A 25,483-nucleotide genomic window follows, 5' to 3' on the forward strand; every position below is an offset into this window, starting at 1 on the left:
TGCATGTCAATTTTTTTATTTTAGACAAAACGTAGTTTCCATGATGATTAACTAGTTTGAATGTCTTATGTTTGCCCGGGAAAAATTGTTCTGTGATAACTTAAGAAGTACGGGGCGGGCCAAAAGCAAACTATGCATCATTTAAAAGGAGTGTTTAGTACCAAGTCATGATTTCTGAAGGGGAACTGTTGTATTGCTAGCAATACTCAGTGACTTGTTTATACATACATTGTAAAACAATTGAAAACAACCACAGTGCTGGTTAGCGACCCCTTTTTGGCCGGAAATGGAGGTTTTTCCTATGTTACTTTTGACACAATTCCGAATATTCCCACTTACCCCTATAATTTCGCTAAAATAAGCACCCTACTGTACCAATTATTCGCCCACCCCATAAATTCCCTGTAACATTTCTATTTTATTTAACCAGTCTAGCGACCGTTTAAAACGACAACTGATCAATATATATAATATGTTAACTATTACATACTGTTTATGTATATTTAAAATGATACAACACTATATACTGGGTAAGCCTTCTCTTTGCAGAAAATTAAAAAACTACTGGGATTCCTTCTTGAAACATGACCTACAATGTATGCATATTTAAAGACTTCCAAAGGGGGACAACAGATGTCCGTACAAGAATGTAATGATTAATTCAAATTTGAGTTGCTTCCCTTAAACAAAAACATTCAGGTTTAACCATGTGCTTTTTCGAAAATTAAACTTAAAATACAGCAATTTATGGTATTTGTATAATTTAACATCGGTTTTATACTTTATAATGACAAATCAATAATGTCTTCTGATAGTGCAAGGTATAATCCCCGCGTGCAACTTACAAGGTCAGAAGTGTAAACAATGTGGTCGAATTCCACATACTTCTTACATTTGAATGCAAAAAACAGCTGATATCTGTCAAACTAGAAATGTGTCCATAGGACACGGATGCCCCCACTTCGGTTTTTTGTCACAGAAAATAAGCCATAATGATTTTTGAAGTATTTTTGGCAAAAAAGGGCCGTAACTCCTAAATGACTAAAGCGATTTCCATGACTATCGAACTTGATCAAGATATTATGGTCACAAACATGTGTTTAAAGTTTGGTGAGGATTGGACAAACAGTTTTCAAGAATTAGATCGGAAACAATCTTCGGGACGTATTTTTCAAGTCTTTTTTTGCAAATAAAGGGCCGTAACTCCTAAATGACAAAAGCGATTTCCATGGCTATCAAACTTGATCAAGATATTATGGTCACAATCATGTATGTAAAGTTTGGTGAGGATTGGACACATACTTTTCAAGAATTAGATTGGAAACATATATTTTTGAAGTATTTTTGGCAAAAAAGGGCCGTAACTCCTAAATGACTAAAGCGATTTCCATGACTATCGAACTTGATCAAGATATTATGGTCACAAACATGTGTTTAAAGTTTGGTGAGGATTGGACAAACGGTTTTCAAGAATTAGATCGGAAACAATTTTCGGGACGTACGTACGTACGTACGGACAGACAGACAGACGTACGTACGGACAAGGGCAACCCTATTTGCCGCCACTTTGTGGGGGCATAAAAAGATGCCGCTATGAAACGCCAAACTGAGTTGTGTATGATATTTTGTTTTGACAGGTTTTAACTGGGTGGGCGAAAAAGTGGTACAGGCGAATAATTGGTCGCTTACCAGTATACAATAACAACCACAGTTTACAATAACACTGATCAGAGGAGAAAATAACACAGTTCTATGGTGTGCCAATAAACGAAATGAGAGTGTGATATCAGTTAATGCTCATTTCCTTTAATGGTTTCCATTGCTGGCAAAATACATCAACAACACTGACGTCATTACTGGTGGTCCCGGTGAAGAAGTTTCTAGGTTAAACATCATGGAAGGTGCTGCCTCTCTGCATTGTGACTGGAAATAAACCAATGTGCCGGATATATGATGGATATATGCCAGATTAGTGCAGGAAATATGCCAGATATGTAGTGGATATATGCCGAATATGTGCGGGAAATATGCCAGATATGTGATGGATATAATCAATGCTGGATATGTGATGGATATATGCCGGATATGTGATGGATATGTAGTGGATATATGCCGAATATGTGCGGGAAATATGCCAGATATGTGATGGATATAATCAATGCTGGATATGTGATGGATATATGCCGGATATGTGATGGATATGTAGTGGATATATGCCGAATATGTGCGGGAAATATGCCAGATATGTGATGGATATAATCAATGCTGGATATGTGATGGATATATGCCGGATATGTGATGGATATGTAGTGGATTTATGCCGAATATGTGCGGGAAATATGCCAGATATGTGATGGATATAATCAATGCTGGATATGTGATGGATATATGCCGGATATGTGATGGATATGTAGTGGATTTATGCCGAATATGTGCGGGAAATATGCCAGATATGTGATGGATATATGCTGGGTATGTGATGGATATATGCCGGAAATGTGATGGATATATGCTGGATATGTGCCAGGTAAGTAGTGGATTTATGCTGAATATGTGGGAGATATATTCTGGATATGTGAAGGAAATGTGTGGGATATGTGATGGATAAATGCCAGATATGTGATGTATATGCTGGATATGTGATGGATATATGCCGGATATGAGATGGATATATGCTGGATATGTGATGGAAAGTGGGATATGTGATGAATATATGCCAGATATGTGATGGATAAATGGTGGATATGTGATGGATATATGCTGGATATGTGCGGGATATGTGATGGATATATGCCGGATATGCGCGGGATATGTAATGGATATATGCCTATATAGGTGGGATATATGCTGGATATGTGCGGGATATGTGATGGATATATGCTGGATATGTGCGGGATATGTGATGGATATATGCCGGATATGCGCGGGATATGTGATGGATATATGCCGGATATGTGCGGGATATGTGATGGATATATGCCGGATATGCGCGGGATATGTAATGGATATATGCCTATATAGGTGGGATATATGCTGGATATGTGCGGGATATGTGATGGATATATGCTGGATATGTGCGGGATATGTGATGGATATATGCCGGATATGTGCGGGATATATAATGGATATATGCCTATATAGGTGGGATATGTGGTGGAGATATGCCTGATATGTGCCGGATATGTGATGGATATATGCCGGATATGTGATGGATATATGCTGAATATGTGATGGATATATGCCGGGTATGTGATGGATATATGCCGGATATATGCTGGATATGTGATGAATATATGCCAGATATATGATGGATATATGCCAGATTAGTGTGGGAAATATGCCAGATATGTAGTGGATTTATGCCGAATATGTGCGAGATATATGCTGGATATGTGCGGGATATGTCATGGATATATGCCGGATATGTGATGGATAGTGGGATATGTGATGAATATATGTCAGATATGTGATGGATATATGCTGGATATATGCCAGATATGTGCGGAATATGTGATGGATATACGCGGGATATAGGCCAGATATGTAATGGATATATGCCTAGATATAGGCGGGATATGTGGTGGATATATGCCTGATATGTGCGGGATATATGCTGGATATGTGATGGATATATGCCGGATATGTGATGGATATATGCTGAATTTGTGATGGATATATGCCAGATATGTGATGGATATATGCTGAATACGTGATGGACATATGCCGGATATGTGATGGATATATGCCAGATATGTGATGGATAGTGGGATATGTGATGGATAAATGCCAGATATGTGACAGATAAATGTGTCATTTTAACATGTATACTCAAGATTGATACCCTAATTTTTCATTATCAATTTTGTGGGAAAACACCACTTTAAAATCAGTATATTTTAGTGAAGTTCTTTACTCTAATTTTCCATTCTGGTACTTATTTCTTACAAAATCATTAAAACTGTACAGAAGATATTTTGATGACTATAAACCACATATATATATATTTGTTCCTCAGCCAGTGTCAATTGTAGTGCACTTGCAATAGCCTTGACCAGGGAGACCTCTGCAGATCTTCACAGATGGGTTGGCGGTGCTAGCTGCTATTCCGGAAACGCCTGCCTCATTCGCCTCTCAGCTTGCATGACCTGCTCCTCTACACAGGCATCAGACATCAGACATTTACAGGCTTAGCAATTTATTCTGCTGACACCTGAATATGATTAACGAAACAGATCTCTACTATTGTTATATCTATAAGAAATTTTGTCTAAAAATATGTAGTTCTGAATAACATATAATAATTGTTTTGTTATATTTTTCTGAACAGTAACATGGAAGATTTTTGACATAATGCAAGCTAATCTGGCAGAAATGTAAAATGTTCCTACTGCATTTACAATATGTTGTTCATGTATTTATCTTAATAAGATAGGAATATTATGTCAATTATTCTTATATATATGTAATATTAACTTTATAATGTGCACACATTTTTAATAAGATTATTTATGAGAGCATTGCAGCGAGAGATATTGAATTAATACAATAATAAAAAAATAAAAGTTGTTCTGTGTTTTTAATCTTGTAGGGAACAAAGTATTTATTTCTGTCATGGGCTCACAATGCATATGCACAAAATCTTTGTACAAACTTGTTAAAGCCAAAATCTCTGGAAAACCATTCAATGATTTGTGTTCCAACTTTTATGTCGCCATCATTACAATAAGTCCTTGGTAATGAAACTTATAAGGATTACACTCAGAAGTCATTGGTGCAATAAGATATGTCGCCTGAGAACGGAAACTGCTATCTCTCACTAATGGTGGTCAAAAGTTTTTGTTTACAGTTTTGATATTAACTTACTGGAATACATTTACTGAAATACATTTACTAGAATGAATACATTTACTGGAATACACTTACTGGAATATATTTACTGCAACTTTTACCTTGAACATGGAGTTTCCGAAAACACCAGCATCATGTGATGACCCAAGTGACCTTGCATCAACGTCTTTACATCTAAAATGATAAATATTGCAGAAATATGAGGAAGGCGATTCAATGAACGTGTCATAATAAGACTGTTGATCGCGACTTTGGCCCTTAACCCAGTACCCAAAAACCAACAAGGGTCATCTACTGGTCAAGGGAATCTACCACTGAAATTTGATGGTCCTAGGAGAAACTGTTCTAGAGTTATAGTGTAAAAAAAGTTATTCTCAGATAGTATGATAACTACTGGTATGTGCCACTCTTTGAAGGCATAAAAACTACAAAGTAAGAGGGACTCAAATTTTGATGGCAGTAAACACACATTAAAAATTAGGGATGGCAACGAGTAGTTTAATTGGTACTCGAGTACTTGGACAATCTTTCGATCGAGTACTCGGGTACTCGATTACTCGGAAAAAATGAATTTGTTTTTGGGAAAGACAAGATCGTGTATACATGTATCGTTCATGGCGTTGGTTATATTATTGGTCATTTTCATCTTTAAATCATACTTTCATTATGTACTTTAACACGGGAAAACAAATGCTGTTTCATGCTTTTAACTTTGTCTTTTCATTTCACTTTAATGATTTTAAATAAAAATGCACTTCAAATTTAAGCTACAATGAAGCTGGAAAGTTAATCCCGGATTTTGTTTGAACGTCTAGATAGATGAGATTTATAATGAACATCAATCAGAATTACAATGAACTAAAATTAATAACATACATAAAAATAATGAACGAAATACTTCATACTGTTGTTTACCTCATTAATATTCATAATTCTTGATTTAAGATATAAACCAATCAACTGTGATAAACATTGCAAAAATAGTCAAAATACGCCCATTAAGAAATCAATGCTCATAACCATCACTACTCGTTCGCTTGTTAGCGTCCATTGTTTGATGAAAGGTCTCTAAATGGTTAACAATAGAATTGTGTAGGTGAAAGTTCCGCTATCAAAACTTCGCTAATTGAAACCAGTGCTAATTGGAAATAGGGGCCCTTGGTTGACAGTTTGCGAATCCCAACTAATTTATTAGGGTAAATTGTGTACACAGCGGGGATTAGAGGGACCGTAAATTGGCCTCTTGGCAACTAACCAGATCTGTTACTTCGTCTGTAAATCGTGTATTTTTTTATTTTTATAGAATTTTTTCTTGAGTACTCGAGTAGTGATTTGGTACTCGAGTACTTGGACGTTCCATCGAGTACTCGAGTACTCGTTGCCATCCCTATTAAAAATACATGCAAATATTAAACTGTTTTGAACTTTAGATATTGTTCGTTTTATTTTTCAGTGAATCTTCCAACAGTTTACAATAGATTGTTGTTTAATAGATGGCTTTTCAATGTTTAATGATAAAGATACAAATACAAGCTTCCAGCATACATGGAAGAACACTCACAGATCTGTGCAGGCATATAGTGAATAAAACGACAACTAGATTTTATAAAGAGGAACCAAATAATAGAAAAACAGTGAGCTACAAAAAAATATGTCATGCTTTCATCACATGTTTCAAACATTATCAAAACTATTTCAATGTTAACATTCTATTATAGAATAATACAGCTTGCATTTTCAACACAAATATCAAAGCACGGTTTGATTTCCAGTATATATCATAACAAGGGACACACAAGTGTATGCAACGTTCACCTTTTTGGCAGACAATCAAGTGGCATCATTCGCTTGCAATTAAAAAAAAATAAAGACATAAATACATACGCATACGACATGTAACAGGTGGATATTCTGGACAGTTCGGAGTTATAACCAAGATGATGGTTTTCAACATCATCATCATCGTCAACATCATCGTCAACATCGTCATCATCGTTATCATCAACGCTAACAAGACTCCTTCCATCAGTGGACAGGGCCGGGTTTATGGTAAACTGGTATACACAACGCTAACAGGACTCTTCCATCAGTGGACAGGGCCGGGTTTATGGAAAGTTGGCATGTTAAGAAACTGAAAAGATAATGCATGAAATAACAAGATCCGTCAAAGACAGTCATATCCCCCATTGAATGAAAAACAGATACAACAAATTATCACAATTAAACAATTGACAACAAAAACATCCCTGGAGGCAATGGATGCTCCCATATGCCCAATTTTTATGAAAAGGCAGAAATTGTCATACAATGTGCTTGTAGAAGGTTAATGGTTTTAGCATTATTATACACAAATTTGGAAAAATAATTTCTAGGAAAAATGTGGGCAGGTTTTGGTATTCAATTTTAAAGTGAAGTTTAAGCAATAAAATAAAAAGCGGCAATTGAAATCTCAAATATCAAAATATTGCCTTGTTGATCTCTAATTATCAAAAACTGTCAGAAAAGGTGAACTTCAGGGGAGATAATTAAAATAAAATGCAGGGCATGATTCTTAGATAATGCACTTCCACTCATTGCCATATATCTACATTTCAAGTTTCCAAGATTTGCTTCAATCCCATCATAGTTTTCAAATTATTCTCCGCACAAGAGTGTGACAGACAGATGGATGGACAAAGCTTTGCACTTCTCGTAAATGATATCCATTTGTTAACAAAGTTTGCAGTCAAAGTTATGTTCTGAGCAAAATATAAGTATGAAAATTAACAAAGGGCTATAACTAGAAAAATACTGCACCCAGAATTATGGGTCCTGTGCAGTGCACTTATACTGGATGAGATCTATCTGTATATGAAGTTTATGTCTATACCTCAAAGACTTTCCAAGTTTTGCTGTATGCTCGGGTCAACAAGTTATTACCAAAATTATTGATGAAAAATAAAGTAATATAAATCAAACTGGTATAAAGGGGCTGGGGAAAAGTGGCTAGATTGGCCTTTTAAATGAAAATATAAGCCTTATGTTGCTATTAAAAGTGAAGATTTTGCAAGTTCAAATATAAGAACAAATATCAAGGGTTAAGTTTCGCAAACTACTGATCATCATGACTATATCTCAACGTCGTTTCTTTTAAGAGAGACAGACATATAGTAACCATTTTAGTTCACCAGAGTTACGTACCTTTCATCTGAGTGACGTACCATTTATCAGGATCGAACCCCTAATGAACGAGAATGATAGTAACAGGCAGCACAAAATTTGGAGGATTACTAAAACATCAAATGTCCTCTTCACAACCTCTTGCCCTAGCCTGTACTTACTATTGTACTGCTCTTCCTCTGGTTAGCTGGATGGAGTCTTCATGACAACAGTATTTTGGAGAGGCCCTGTACCAACAGTTTCCAAGGGCAACATCGTTCACAGTCTCTAGTCCCTTAAATGAGCATTTAACATGTAACTGTGTATGAGCATTTCATTGAGCTGGATCAGCAATCGATTTAAGAGACTTCTGTTTCGGTCAATATGTAGTATTGCTGACCTTGATATAGCAGTGCCATCTTTCTAGTAATAGTCAAATAGTGTAGTCCAAATTCTGCCCCATTGCCCACCTTTTAAAATATAATCATTCCCCATTTTTGTTTCAAAATTTCCCTCAATGTCCTAACATGAAGAAAAGTGACCAAAATCCGGCAAAAATCGCCAAGATAGAGGAATTTCCTCTACAATATGTGGACACTAGTTTAATTTTTATGATATATCATGTAAACAGAAGAAAACAGTAGTAAATAATTAATAGTAAGAAATTATTTCCGAGGGTTTTCAGCCTTTGGGATGAGACACAGCTGGCAGAAACCTGCTTTAAGACAAAAATTGGAATGAACGATGACATGGGTATCTGCCATCTCTTTTTTAAGCCAAGCACTGGGACCAACAAGGACCCGGTCCCAATTTCCCAAAACTTCTGAAGCTTAACAGGCTTAAGTCACTTATTTCAATTTTCCAAAATACATACAAGTAATGGATTTTGATGAATGAAAAATGGTTTCTGCTTAATAGCATACAGATTTTTCTTATATAATTCCTAAAAACTCTTGAAGAAGTAAATATAACGCATATTATAGAACAACAAAAATAGTGAGATTAGCTTAATCCTGCTATAAGGGACTTGAGAATTTTCGCGAAATTGGGGCCAGAAACAAATCATCATTTAAGAATCTGAATAGCAGACCCTAGTAGAACATTATACATAGATAGTTAGTTTTACTGTAAATATGGAACCACTATGATACAGGGGCGTAGCTAGGACCTTAACAATTTGTAGGCCCGATGATTCTATTTGAGTTTGGTGACTTTTATATGCACATTAGACACGTTTAAGTATTCTTGCACTGATAACAATAAAGTCAAGCAGATTAAATACACACCAAACTTGCTTTGGTTAAATTAAAACAAACTTTTGTGTTGTTCAAAGTGTTTGAGTAGCTAGTTTTAGAAGTTTTTATTGCATTTCTGGGATATCTAAATTTTGTCATTTTTCAAACAAGTTGTAGGCCCAGGCCTACAAGGCCTATATGTAGCTACGCCACTGTGATAGTATCACAACTGTATCAACAACAGCATTGACTGTCCCAATTTTAATGTATAAGCTACAATTTTGTTACTAACTGCATCAGCGTAATGTCTTGTAGTATTATGATTATTCAGTATGCAGAGTACTTGAAAACAAGATTAATGCATAGAAACTGAAGATCTTATGTTATATGTGTACTCAGTGGCTATTCACTTATGTACCAATGACCTGAAACATGATAAACGAGATAGGGTTGTTAAAAATGCCATTGATGCACTCGTGTCTGTTAAAAGTAGATGGCCTAAGGCTAGTGTAGGGTTTTCTAGCATCATACCGAAACTTGGAAAAAGCTCTCCGATCAAACGTTTCAATGAAAATGCAAAATTTGTAAGCAATGCGATCTTGCAGCATTGCGTTTCCACGGTACCGCTACGTTGATAATGACGAAATCTTTCAACAAAAAGGAAGTCACTGTTTGATGCAAAAGACCCTCATTCTGGCATTCATGTAAATAATGTCGGTGCTGAGCGTCTTTACGACAACTTAGCCGCTTTTCTGGTAGATGATATGTCGGACAAGCTTGATCTCGCCACTCCCAGACCAAAGAGGCTAAGAAGTCAAGACTCTCATCCGTCCCCGTCTAATGATAGGCTCACCAAGCAAGGCAAATTAGATAGTACATATTAACTTTGATATTCCCTTATATTAATCGCATAGGCTCATTGAATGTTAACGGAATACGGAATAAAATTAAGCATGAGAAAATATTTCACTAGTCAAGAAGAAGTCTTATGATATTGTATATTTGCAAGAAACACACTGTGCGAATGAATCCGAAGCTTCTCTATGGGCTTAATCATGTGAGGGAAATATTATTTGAAATAACGGCAGTAGTCAATCAAGAGGTGTCGCAATTTAAATTAAAACTAGAATCGCCGCAATGCGACGAAACCAGGTTTTTGTTATGGGCAATCAGAAATTATAGCCAATTAATTTGTTGTATGAGCAAGTTCAATCTGCAGCTTCATATAAGCTATATTCACACTAAGATTCATCACTATCCATCAATTCTAACTAAGTTGTTGGGCAGAAAAACATTTTTCTATTTTTAGGAACAGTGACCTTGACCCCACATCCCAAGCTAGCTCTTCACATAAGCTACCTTCGCTCCAAGTTTCATCAATATCTATCAACGCTAACTAAAGCTATTGGGCAGAAACCATTTTTCTATTTTTAGTAACAGTGACCTTGACCCCATCCCCCTCAGAAGAAATTCCAAGCTTGCTCTTCACAAAAGCTACTAGTACCTACGCACAAAATTTCGTCAATATCTATCAATCCTAACTAAAGTTATTGGGCAGAAACCATTTTTCTATTTTTAGTAACAGTGACCTCCCCTCCCCGCTCAAAAGCAATCCCAAGCTAGCTCTTCACATGCTACCTACACACCAAGTTTCATCAATATCTGTCAATCCTAACTAAAGTTATTGGGCGGAAACCATTTTTCTATTTTTAGTAATGGTGACCTTGACCATTTTTCTATTTTAGGTAATAGTGACCTTGACCTTAGCCCCACCCCTCTCAAAAGCAATCCCAAGCTAGCTCTGTACATAAGCTACCTACACACCAAGTTTTGTCAATATCTATTAATGCTAACTAAAGTTATTGGGCAGAAACGATTTTTCTATTTTTAGTAACAGTGACCTTGACCTTAGCCCCACCCCTCTCAAAAGCAATTCCAAGCTAGCTCTGTACATAAGCTACCTACACACCAAGTTTCATCAATATCAGTCAATGCTAACTAAAGTTATTGGGAAGAAACCATTTTTCTATTTTAAGTAACAGTGACCTTGACCATTTTTCTATTTTAAGTAATAGTTACCTTGACCTTAGCCCCTCTCCACTCAAAAGCAATCCCAAGCTAGCTCTTCACATAAGCAACTTACACACCAAGTTTCGTCAATATCTATCAATGCTAACTAAAGTTATTGGGCAGAAACAATTTTTCTATTTTTAGTGACAGTGACCTTGACCTTAGCCCCACCCCTCTCAAAAGCAATCCCAAGCTAGCTCTTCCCATAAGCTACCTACACACCAAGTTTCATCAATATCAATCAATGCTAACTAAAGTTATTGAACAGAAACCAATGTTTGAAGCCCGCCCAACGACAACCTCATTCTAATAACCCGGTTTTCGTTGAAAACCTGGTTAAAAATATTGACCTTCATATCGTTGAAAATAGTATCTATAATGACGAGCATGGTAGAATTATATCGTTAAGAGCGACTCTCTCGGAAGGCTCGTGTTATCAACTTACTAATGTATATACGCCAAATGCCGGCACTCGTTAGGAAACAATTGTAACCATATTATTGGAGGCGATTTTAACTGTACTTTCGATAATAGCCTCGATCAGAAAGCGGCTGCAACTGTTGATGTAAAAGCAGATGAAGGGTGTCAAGAATTAAAAGCCCTGTGCAATAAACTTAACTTAGAAGACGTTTGGCGTAGAAGAAATCAGGGCACCAAGTGCTTCATCTTAATAAGAAATAACAAGCAAATTCGTTGAATTGATATCCCCCGCCTGATTGGGCTATGTCAAGGAATGGAAATCAATTGTTGATGAAATATATATATATATGAGTTTGAGTTTGATTGCAACTGTTTGAAATAAAAAAAACATTGTATATAATGTAACATTTAGAATTGACCAAGAAACCTAGTTTATGACTCCATGTTACCCAGTTCCAAACTAATCTAAGAGTTCATCAAGGCAAACATTCTGATTAAGTTGAATGAAGATTGGTCCAGATATATTGCAAAAAATATAGCCTCTAGAGTGTCCACAAGTTTTTTTTAAGATTTGACTCAGTCACCTTATTTTTGACCCCACATGACCTACTAGTTTCAAACTATTCCAAGTTTTTATTGAAGCATTTTGATTAAGTTTCATGGAAATTAGAGCAGATGTATTGCCTCTAGAGTGTTCCCAAGATTTCTGTAAGATATGACCTAGTGACCTAGTTTATTACCCATATGACCCACTTTTAAAACGCAGTCTAAATTTAACCCAAGATAACATTCTGACCATGTTTGAATTTAATCAGACCAATCACCACCATAAAATAGTTTTGGACACGATTTTTGAAAGATTTGACCTAGTGACCTGATTTCTTATCACATGTGACCCAGTTTAAAATATGTCCAAGAGTTCATCAAAGAAAACATTCTGATCAAGTTTAATGAATATAAGACCATACATATTGCCTCTAATGTGTTTCAAAGATTTTTCTAAGATTTGACATAGTGACCTAATTTTTGACCCCATGTGACCTACTTTTTTAAGTGGTCCATATTTCTTCAAGGGGTACATCATGACTAATTTTGAACATAACTTGACCAATCATTACCATGATATGGTTCTGGACAAAAAATTCTAAGATTTGACCTAGTGACCTAATTTTCGATCATATGTGAGCCAGTTTTATTTATGACCAAGAGTTCAACAAGGAAAACATTCTGATAAAGTTTCATGAATATTTGACCATGTATAATGCCTCTAGTATGTTCAAAAGATTTTTCTAAGATTTGACATAGTGACCTAGTTTTTGACCCCATGTGACCCACTTTTAAAATAAGTCTAGATATGATCAAGGGGAACATTCTGACAAAGTTTGAACATTTTCTGATCAATGCCTACCAAGATATGGTACCGGATGTACGGAATGACGGACGGACAACGCCAAAACAATATCCCCCTCCTGAAATCTTCAATTCGGCGGGGGATAATTACATTAATAATTAATTAATACGTCCCGTAAACACTTCTTTCTTAGTTAAAAAAGTTTTGATGACGAAATTGAACAATGCAAAATTGTACCTTGTATTTTTACAGACCACAACACAATTGAAATTAAAATAAATACCAAATATGTAGCTCGCGGACCGGGACTATGGATGTTCAATACAAGGTTATTAAACGACACAGAATATGCTTCTCTAATCAAAACATTTTGGTCATCATGGAAACATAATGAAACGTCATAATTATGCTCGTTGCAATGAATGGTGGGAAATGTCAAAAATTAAAATTAGAGCTTTCACTTTAGAATATTCCCAGTCGCTCTAAAGCAAATTTTATATTAAAAATTTTAATAGAACAAACTCTCTCAGAATTACTATCTGAAGACCTCACTCCCGAAATAATTGAGAAAATATCAAATATTAAGCAGCTCATAGCGGATTATTATGATTCAAAGTTAGAAGTCCATAAACTACGGTCGGAATTTAATTTAATTCAGCACAATTAAAAGTCATCAGATTTCTTTTTTAGGTTAGAGAAGCAATGCGGCAAAAACAATAAACAATGGCATCACATTTAAACAGACTCAGGCAATTAAATATGGTATAATTCGATATTAGAAGAACAAACAAAATACTATGAATAGCTATTAAATTCTGAAGGCACTGATTCCGTCTCAATGGGCATACTTATAAACAAATTACCAACAAAACTTTCTGAATCAGATAAAGTCATAAACTAGAATCAAATTTAAACAACAGAGCTTGACAACATCATTAAAACCTTTAAACGTGGGAAATCCCCCGGGGAGGATGGATTCACTGCTGAATGGTACCAATTTTTCTGGGATGAGTAAATGTGTCTTGTGTGATAAACAGTGTGTTTGGACACATAACAAGCGTTTGCCAATTAGAAGATAACGAGTAGCAACCAATCAGTTGATATTCCTACATAAACATGTAATTTGGCTGCAGAGAAATGGACCGTTATGAACGTTAGATATAAGTTTGAGTTTGTTTGGAATTATTTGAAATAAAACTTTTGTATATATAGAGCAACACCAAATGTAAATTTCAGATATGTATGAAGTGATTACAGTAACTAGTGACCTAATTTTTTATCACATGTGACCCGGTTTAAAACATGTCCAAGAGTTCATCAAGAAAACATTCCAATCAAGTTTCATGAATATTAGACCATACATAATGCCTCTACTGTGTTTCAAAGATTTTTCTAAGATTTGACCTAGTGACCTAGTTTTTGACCCAATGTTCTCAACTATTACATGCGGTCCATAATTTATTAAGGAGTACATCATGACCAAGTTTGAACATAATCCAAACCAATCATTTCCATTCTAAACAAAACAATTCTAAGATTTGACCTAGTGACCTAATTTTCAATCATATGTGACCCAGTTTTAAATTAGCCCAAGATTTCATCAAGGAAAACATTCTGATTAAGTTTTATGAATATTTGACCATGCATAATGCCTCTAGTATGTTCCAAAGATTTTCTAAGATTTGACCTTGTGACCTAGTGTTTGACCCCATGTGACCCACTTTTACAATTAGTCTAGATTTGATCAAGGGGAACATTCTGACCAAGTTTGAACATTTTCTGATCAATGTTTACCAATATATGGTACCAGACGGACTGACGGAAGGATGGACAGACAACGCCAAAACAATTCCCACCTCCTGAAATCTTCGCTTTGGCGGGGGGATAATTAGAAAATATATATATTGGTTCTTCATAAATATGGTAATACAGAGGCAGGTTGGCTTGCTTAAGAAAAATTACTGAATAAAAGTATTAAACAAGAGCTGTCACAGAGACAGCGTGCTCAACTATTACGCCGTTTTTCAGTGCAAGTATTGAAAAGTTTTGGCGAAACATGCATGGATCACTGTAAAATTAGATAAGAATGATGCCTGCGAAGATTTCAAAAACATCCAGCCTTTAATGAAATACAGACTTGATCAAAATAGCATGCAAATGAATAGATAGAATAGATTACGGTAAATGTTGTTGTATAATACAATAATGCAAGAGTAACCATAATTATTTTCCTCAATTACAGTGGAGAATTGTTTAAAGTTCCTATCAGTTGGTGGGATATACAATAAATTGGTGGTTGTGCACAGTAAAATATAAATATAAATTGATGTTGAACAAAAGAATAATAAAATTATGCAATTTTAATAGCTAAATGCAAAGACAAGTCCCACTTGATATTGAAACTCTTACTGAGATATGAACCTATGAGTGCTAACATGCCAGAATTTCTAAGTCGTATAATAAAGGGGCAAAAATAAAGTCGTATAATAATGGGGCAAAAAATATATAATATGCAAGATAGAGTTATCTTACTTGATTATAATTAAGAAGGTTGAATGGTTGGGGGCCTGTGTATTATGTTGCAATGCAATACATAATGTATTCCCTGGTGTATTGACTTAAAAGTGGTTACATTCAAAACCTTAAAGCGACTTTCTTGTTTGAAATTCAAAATCACACATGTATAACAAACATCAATTTTGACTGAAAAAACTACTTACTAAATAATGCATTTATGGAAAATATCAATTACTGATAACAAGATTGTAACCGCGTATTTAATGCATTTGTATTCCACTGGTATTATGTGGTATTTCATTGGAATACCAGTGTATTTATGTATATCACTGGAATACAGTGGTATTCCACTGGCATTCCGCTGACATTTTTACTGGGGAATAAAGCAAAAATATTAAATGATTGTGAGTGCTAAAATATTTACAGTGGTCTACTTTAGTCTCATGAGGTAGAAATACCGTGTTTAATGCTCATTTCTTTCAAATTTAACTCGGTATCCTTCATAAGAACCATTGTTTTCGACATTTATTCATCCTTTTTGGAAAACAATATTATTGGGGAGTAAAAGTGCATCTTTAACCGGAATTTCTATGTCCAATAATGAAGGGCATTTATTTTGCATATAAATGCAAACTAGAGTTATCTTACTTGGTTATTTAAGTAGATAGGATGGTTGAGTACCACTGTTTAAAGTTTCAAGGCATTACATCAAGTAGTTACTGAGATATTAACGCTTGTGTGCTTACATGCAAAACCTTAACCAGAATGTCTAAGTCAAATAATAAAGGCCCATAATTTGTATTATAAGTATTTGTATATAATAAGTGTTATCTTACTTCATTAAGTAGGTTAGATAGTTGGGAATACATATCTAAAGTTTCAATGCAATACATGGTGTATTTGCTGAGATGTTGACTTAAATATGGTTACATGCAAAACCTTAACCAGAAATTTTCAGTCAAATAATAAAAGGCAATCATTTTGCATTACTGAATACAAACTACAGTTATCTAACTTCGTTAATTAAGAAGGTTAAATGGTTGGGAGCACCATTGGATAAAGTATCAATGCAATACATCAAGTAGTTGCTGAGATATTAACCTATGTGTGCTTACATGCAAAACCTTAACCAGAATTATAAGTAACACAAATTTATATTAAAGGCCCTTTTTTGCATAATATTCAAATAAGTGTTAGATGGAAATACAGAAACAAAGTTTCAATGCAATAAATGATTTATCTATTGAGATAATGACTTAAAGGTGCTTACAATGTGCAAAACCTTAACCAAGGACGCGGACGCTTTAAGATGAGTAGTATTGCTCTCCTTATTCTTCGAATAGATGAACTTAAAACTAAACTTTTATTCTTTTGGTTTAGTACTAGTATAGTTACAGTTTCCCCCATTATTATATCAGGGGATATTTTTGCATTCTTGGTATTTGACTGTTTGCATAAAAGAAAAATAATTTGGTCATTCAGTGCCAATTTACAACAGTCTAAAATGACAGAATAATCATGTAATGGTCAAATTTGACAGCTTTACGTACTATTTAAAAATTAGATGAAAACATATGAATAAACTTGCTTGTTGATATTGCTCTCTTACATGTATACACTTAACACGTCATCTGTTTATAGAATGGCATCTGTCGGTTACGTTGATTGTGCACGATATGCACGTGTATTTAGTGGACTACACGTGTATTCAGCTCGAATTTTATTTAATGCATCATTTCAGTAGGTTATTATGATTGATGATTGAACAAAAAAAGGGCAGAGTTATACATGCAGAGTCTTACATGTTATATACAGGCTCCCCAGGGCATGAACGAATGTTGGTTTACTTCGGCAATGGCACACTTGGTAGCAGACTATACAATTGCCGACCGCATGTTTATCAAGTATCAAAAACTACACCCTAATGTACTCTACGAGATGTTTCCCGTACAATTTCGTATCGACACTACTTCGTAGTCTGGGTTACCTGCCCTTTCCATTTCATCATGGGGCCTGGCACTAGCCTCGATTACCTGCCCTCAGCCTGGGTTACCTGCCCTTATCATTTCAATATCGGGTCTGGCATGGCTGCCTGCAGTGTATTCTTTATATTTATAGGGAAAAATAATAATTTGTGGACCATCTCTTTAAAACTCTGTAGGTATTTCACTTTTATATCGACGTATTGACGTGGTTGCATAGTTTTCGGACAATTAATGGAACATAGGTAATTCGGATACTGAAATCTTGTAATACAAAAAACCCCACATCAATTATTAAAAAAATGAATATGTCAATGTGTTCATAAAATACTAAAATACATAGTTTAAATTAAGTGTTGGTATACTGTGTTTGATAGTGTTATCTATTAAAAGGTATTCAACAAAAAAGAATAATCATAATGCTTGGCCCTAAGTTATACTGTTTAAATATCAGGGAGTAAGATTATTAATAGTATTATTGGTCCCAGTTAAATATATAGTAGCATTATGCAAGTTAGTTTTGCTGTTGTTTATGGCTTTTGTTTTTATGATAATAAGCGTACGTGGACCAACTAGAAAAGTATCATTATACCGGTAATAAAAGAAAGCCTGGACGGCACTTTTGGAATCACTTGATTTGAATTGCGGACATTACGGACTACGGACATTACGGACCAGATTTAGGGACATTACGGACCATATTTAGGGACATAACGGACCATCTTCAGAAACTTACGGACCATGATTTATAATTTTGATAACATTTTCTTTATTATTTATTCACTCCTTGGTCTTCAATTTGTTAATAAATACTTGAATACGAGTGCTCCGTATGATTTACCAAACTTATATAGCGCCCCGGTTATAAGACGATATAATCTGATAGCTAACTACAAGCAATATCATAAAAATACTAGACAGCCTTTGAAAAATAAATGTACGACATACTAAAAAATATGAAACACAATAAAATAAAATGTCTAAAACAGTTTTCACCGGTTATGTAACTGTACTTGTAAAATTATGTTTAACATTTGTATCATAATTTTTAAGTGTTCACCATATGTTTGGTTAATACCAGATTATATTAAACGCTATTTAGGAGTTACATCTGGTAACAAATGTGCCCGATACAGTGATGCTTTTGTTATTAGGCACGTGCCAGTTATTGTGTTTACAAGGCCACTATTATATAGTGTCACTTTTGGACCGTGTCACACCCTATTTTCATTGTTCATGGACCTAGGGATAGGTTATTATTAATAACAAAATCTGCACAGTTGGAGAGGATACATTTGAAGTTTTGCAAAACTATACTTGGGGTTAGACAAACAACATCCAACGCTGCTATATATGGTGAATTGGGTAGATACCCGTTACATATTAATAGATATATACGGATTTTAAATACTGGTTTAAACTTAAGAAAAGCGATAATATAATTATTCAATCGGTCATTGAAGATGCTATGTTAGATATTGATAATGATAAGTCAAACTGGTTTAGTAATGTGAAGAACCTTCTTACACGATATGGATTTTATTATGTATGGTGTGATGATTCACAGATAAACGAAAACCATTTTATTTGTATTTTTAAACAACGTCTTATAGACGAATATTTACAGCAATGGCAGCGAAATGTCAACGAAAATGGTATGTTAACTTTGTATAGAGAACTAAAAACCTCATTTGAATTTGAATATTATTTAAACAATATCGCGTCAAGAAGCCTGAGAATTGCTATTACAAAATTACGTATATGTTCCCATAATCTAAGAATACATACTGGTAGATATGATAGACTGGAAAGAAACTTGCGTCATTGTCAATTATGTGATTCTAATGAATTAGAAGATGAGTATCACTTTATGTTTAAGTGTTCATTATATGTTATGTTAAGACAAAATTATATTAAACGTTATTACAGAGTTAGACCTAGTATGTTTAAACTGGTTCAGCTGTTAAATACACAAAATAAATCTGAAGCATTTATGTTAGGTAAATATATATCGGAAGCATTTAAGATTCGTAATACATTATTAATGAATATATAAACCATATCATTAATTGTTCATCGTAATAAGTAGTTTTTTTTATTTTTACATTATCATTTAGAATATTTAAATCACGTTTTACCTTTAAGTTATGATATTTAATTCTATTGTCGTCTGTATTCAATTATATATTGAAAATGATTGTTCCAACATGTATTCATATACAAATGTCAAATAAAAACCTTGTACTAACTTTGATGATTGCAATAACACTTTTTTCAGTTCATCCTTTGTATGTCAATAATACCAGTCGCTATCAGCTTAGTTTAGTTGTAATGCTGATATGTTTATATGTAACCATAACACACATACTGTTAAATTTACGTGTTATAGAATATGTTCTGTTCTGTATACTTTTTAGTTTGGTAGATTTTTGATTTACATTTCAGTTCATCCTTCAAAAAAGTTGATTATAATATTTATTTAATATTTCACACTACACTGTATAATTGTAATTGTAATATATTTATTATGTATATGAAACACAAAAAACTGTATAGTTAACGTGTAATAAATTCTGTTCTGTTCTGTTCTGTTCATTAATATTCACTATTAATGTTAAATGACGTTGAAAATTACTGCGACAGGTTGGGATTAAAAATAAATGTATCAAAGACTAAAGCAATGATTTTTGAAAATGGAATGGCAACGCATATAGACTTACAGATTTATACTAACTCAATAGAAGTTGTTAATTCCTTTAAATACTTTGGGATCAATTTGTTTAAAAATGGCAACTTCAATAGGTCTCAAAAACTGATTGCTCAACATGCATCTTTTTCACTGTATACATTATATCAAATATTTAATCATTTCTTCAGTTCTTAATTTCTGCTCGGAAATCTGGGGTATGAATCCAGCTACCGACGTTAGAAATAATTCATGTGAAATTTCTTCAGTATATACTTGGAGTAAAAAAAATCAACAAACTTAATTGCGTTATACGGAGAACTTGGAAGGGTACCAATGATAGTATATAGGAAAATAAATTTAATCAAATATTGGAAAAAAGTTATTGTTTCGAGAGATAATAGTTTAATCCAACATACTTATAACGTATTACAATCAGACGATTCAAATAATAAAACATATAAAAATAAAAATATTTTGAATGAACATGGTATGCAAATATCAATAATTCAACTAGATTAAGAACATACGCCTTATTTAAACATGCTTTCATTATGCACCAGTCATTTGTAACCACGCCCCCCCCCCCCCCACCCAGAGCCGGGGAATAGCGGGGACTTCGACTTTCGGTCCAGCCAAGCACGGGCAAAGTCTCCGCCCTGCGGGGACAATCTGCTGGTAAAACCCCAGCCAAATGCCCAAGCACCCAAGGGACCCTAGATAAGGCCAAATTCCCGCTAAATTTGGTGTGAAGACAAAACCACCGCAGTCACCCGGCACTGCGGGGCCACCTGAAAAGTAAAAACACGGCCCATTTCCCCGGCTATCTCCGGACCTGTGGGGCCGTGGTTACAATTGACTGGTGCATTAGAGAAAAATATTCAGAAAAAAATCCATGAAAACAAATTTCGATTTCTGAATCAGGTAGAATCTGAATTTCATTTTCTACTTGTGTGCCCAGTGGCGGATTTACCGGGGGGACACCGAGGGCCCGTGCCCCCCCCCCAGCAGGCCGGCAAGTAATGTTTTTTGGGGCACATCTTATTGATTTTACAGTACAAATATGTTGTATTGTCACAATTTAAATTGTATTCATGTATAAGCATTTGAGCAAATAAACAATTGAACCTGATTATTGAGTATAATATAGTATATGAAACGAAAAAGTCTCTTGAAAATGACATCGGGGCCCGAACATTCGATAAAGTGTGCCCAAGATATAGGGAATTAAGAAACAAATTTTTAAGCCTTATTTTTGCCACTAGCCAACGTTAAGTAAATTTGAATCCATGTTAGGTTGTAACACAAAGCATAATATTTCCTTTTATACCTGAATTGCTGTTATTTAATGTAATTATACTAACAAATTTAGCTATATTTCTATTTTTATAACGACACTTGAACAACTATAGGATGTTATATCATTCATGTTAAATTGCTCCAGAAAATTGTATTTCTGTACTTCTCTCCATTCATTGTATTGTATGTTATATGCTATGAACATTGTATAATGTTTTACGCAAAAAACTTATCGTATCGTATCGTATCGTATTACTAAAATCAAAAAAAGAAAGAAAGAGAACAGTAATTATAGAGTCTATATGTTTATATCGAAAAGAAAAAAAGAGCAAAATGCATAATTTCACATTATCACGCTAAACTATGAAAGCTAAATGTTTTTTTCCCAATCAAATATTGCAATATCCCATTTGATATGTAATATATAGTTGTAAATGCTATAAAATTACAATAATTTGTATGAAATCCCATCATATCCAGGAGCTTCATTGTCTGACTACCGCCGTGCCTGTCGAGTTGAATTGGAGATTGCATTCGTCTGCAATCGATGTACATCACAAATACCATCAATAGACTCTCCGCCACCAACACCGCCGTCCAATCCGATGCAAGTGCCACAATCCCCGCCGTCCACCCGATGGAAGTGCCACAATCCCCGCCGTCCACCCCGATGGAAGTGCCACAATCCCCGCTGTCCACCCGATGGAAGTGCCACAATCCCCGCCGTCCACCCCGATGGAAGTGCCACAATACCCGCCGTCCACCCGATGGAAGTGCCACAATCCCCGCCGTCCACCCCGATGGAAGTGCCACAATCCCCGCCGTCCACCCCGATGGAAGTGCCACAATCCCCGCCGTCCACCCCGATGGAAGTGCCACAATCCCCGCCGTCCACCCCGATGGAAGTGCCACAATCCCCGCCGTCCACCCCGATGGAAGTGCCACAATCCCCGCCGTCCACCCGATTGAAGTGCCACAATCCCCGCCGTCCACCCCGATGGAAGTGCCACAATCCCCGCCGTCCACCCCGATGGAAGTGCCACAATCCCCACCGTCCACCCGATGGAAGTGCCACAATCCCCGCCGTCCACCCGATGGAAGTGCTACAATCCCCGCCGTCCACCCCGATAGAAGCGCCACAATCCCCGCCGTCCACCCGACGGAAGCGCCACAATCCCCGCCGTCCACCCCGATGGAAGCGCCACAATCCCCGCCGTTCACCCCGATGGAAGCGCCACAATCCCCGCCGTCCACCCCGATGGAAGTGCCACAATCCCCGCCGTCCACTCCGATGGAAGTGCCACAATCCCCGCCGTCCACCCCGATGGAAGTGCCACAATCCCCGCCGTCCACCCGATGTAAGTGCCACAATCCCCACCGTCCACCCCGATGGAAGCGCCACAATCCCCGCCGTCCACCCCGATGGAAGTGCCACAATCCCCGCCGTCCACCCGATTGAAATGCCACAATCCCCGCCGTCCACCCCGATGGAAGTGCCACAATCCCCGCCGTCCACCCCGATGGAAGCGCCACAATCCCAGGCGTCCACCCGATTGAAGTGCCACAATCCCCGCCGCCACCCGATGAAAGTGCCACAATCCCCGCCATCCACCCCGATGGAAGCGCCACAATCCCAGGCGTCCACCCCGATGGAAGTGCTACAATCCCCGCCGTCCACCCCGATGGAAGTGCCACAATCCCCCCGTCCATCCCGATGGAAGTGCCACAATCCCCGCCGTCCACCCGATGGAAGTGCCACAATCCCCGCCGTCCACCCGATTGAAATGCCACAATCCCCGCCGTCCACCCCGATGGAAGTGCCACAATCCCCGCCGTCCACCCCGATGGAAGCGCCACAATCCCAGGCGTCCACCCGATTGAAGTGCCACAATCCCCGCCGTCCACCCGATGGAAGTGCCACAATCCCCGCCATCCACCCCGATGGAAGCGCCACAATCCCAGGCGTCCACCCCGATGGAAGTGCCACAATCCCCGCCGTCCACCCCGATGGAAGTGCCACAATCCCCCCGTCCACCCCGATGGAAGTGCCACAATCCCCGCCGTCCACCCCGATGGAAGTGCCACAATCCCCGCCGTCCACCCCGATGGAAGTGCCACAATCCCCCCGTCCACCCCGATGGAAGTGCCACAATCCCCGCCGTCCACCCCGATGGAAGTGCCACAATCCCCGCCGTCCACCCCGATGGAAGCGCCACAATCCCCGCCGTCCACCCCGATGGAAGCGCCACAATCCCCGCCGTCCACCCGATGGAAGTGCCACAATCCCCGCCGTCCATCCCGATGGAAGTGCCACAATCCCCGCCGTCCACCCCGATGGAAGCGCCACAATCCCCGCCGTCCACCCCGATGGAAGCGCCACAATCCCAGCCGTCCATCTGATGGAAGCGCCACAATCTCCGCCGTCCACCCGATGGAAGTGCCACAATACCCGCCGTCCACCCCGATGGAAGCGCCACAATCCCCGCCGTCCACCCCGATGGAAGCGCCACAATCCCCGCCGTCCACCCCGATGGAAGTGCCACAATACCCGCCGTCCACCCGATGTAAGTGCCACAATCCCCGCCGTCCACCCCGATGAAAGTGCTACAATCCCCGCCGTCCACCCCGATGGAAGTGCCACAATCCCCGCTGTCCACCCCGATGGAAGCACTACAATCCCCGCCGTCCACCCCGATGGAAGCACCAGATGCCATTCAGATGGAAGCGCCATCGTCATCGACGCCAGATGCCACACAGACGGAAACACCACTGTCACCTGCGCCGGATGTCAAACTATTTTTTTTACTTAAATCTTTCATGATACATCGTTAAAAGTATATGTACATAAAGGTATAATTGTATTGTATCTTTCAGGAACGTCGGCAACAGACCACCCGCTGGACGTGTTCTTGAAGTGTTTGGCAAGTGTTACTTATGCGCCAATTGTACCCCCCCCCCCCCGCAGGTCCGGGGGTATTTCGGGGATAGTCGGGGAAATAGGCCGTGTTTTTACCTTCCAGGTGGCCGCGCAGTGCCGGGTGAATGCGGTGGTTTTGTGTTCGCAAAAATAAAGTCCCATGGGTGCGGAGGCGTTTGGCGGGGATTTTACCATCTGTTCGTCCCCGCAGTACGGGGATTTTATCCGGGGTTGGCTGGACCGATTGTCAAAGTCCCCGCTATTCCCCGGACCTGGGGGGGGGCGTGGTTACAATTGACTGGTGCATTAGAAGGGAGACATATTCACGCCCAGGTCGGTGCAGTATGTACATCCGCCTGATTCTTCCAGATCATTGACAGCGAAGGTTGCTAAAGAGTTAAACAATCATATATATGATGATGATAATGCACGTACAATTTACATGATGATGATGATGATGATGATGATGATGATGATGATGATGATGAAGATTGACAATGTTTCATTACAGGTTAAGACACTGGCTTCCGCGGATAGTTTTACCTCTGCACGAACCATGGTATCACGGGCTATAGATGCAGTTCCCGTGAATAACCGTGTCGCCGCACTAATTGAGGACTATTTGGCACGGCGAGCAAATCGGAAGAGGGTGGCTCACCGTCCAGAAGAACCGTAAGATAAGGCATGTATGTATGGGTAAAAGGCAACAGACATATAGCTTATGTTTTGTGTTTGGGTTACCTGAAAACGTAGCACGTTCAACATCTGAGCCCAGAAAATATTGTAAGCAGATTAGTTGCATGAACTATTTTAATATGTGCCAAGTAAAAGTCATCTGACAAAAAACTGTACTCATAGTTAAAATTTCTGTAGTTTTAAGTTAAAAAAAGTTGGTCAAAAGGTCAAAGTCACGGGCATCCTAGGACAACATTGATCTATTTGAACAAACATTCACAATCAATTGTGCTGAGATGGATGCACAACCACACAAAAAGATTTTCAAACCTTTCCAGATTTATG

The 25,483-nt window shown here is 37.6% G+C and overlaps 1 protein-coding gene across 1 annotated transcript; it reads left to right on the plus strand.

Annotated features, from left to right (window-relative positions):
* Nucleotides 1–6,785: 6,785 nt before the first annotated feature.
* Nucleotides 6,786–25,139, plus strand: LOC128208456 (uncharacterized). Its single transcript, XM_052912018.1, has 3 exons — nt 6,786–6,897; nt 22,027–24,317; nt 24,975–25,139. Exons 1-3 carry the CDS (start codon nt 6,786–6,788, stop codon nt 25,137–25,139), a joined length of 2,568 nt encoding a protein of 855 aa, XP_052767978.1.
* The last annotated feature ends 344 nt before the right edge of the window (nt 25,140–25,483 follow it).

This window comes from Mya arenaria, chromosome 11 (assembly GCF_026914265.1).
Source record: "Mya arenaria isolate MELC-2E11 chromosome 11, ASM2691426v1".
NCBI lineage: Eukaryota > Metazoa > Mollusca > Bivalvia > Myida > Myidae > Mya > Mya arenaria.

Coding starts and splice junctions, on each gene's coding strand:
- LOC128208456 (XM_052912018.1), top strand. CDS start 6,786: ATGATGGTTTTCAACATCATCATCATCGTCAACATCATCGTCAACATC. Junction 6,898..22,026: donor TGGACAGGGCCGGGTTTATG/GTAAACTGGTAT, acceptor CATCATATCCAG/GAGCTTCATTGTCTGACTAC. Junction 24,318..24,974: donor ACACAGACGGAAACACCACT/GTCACCTGCGCC, acceptor GTTTCATTACAG/GTTAAGACACTGGCTTCCGC.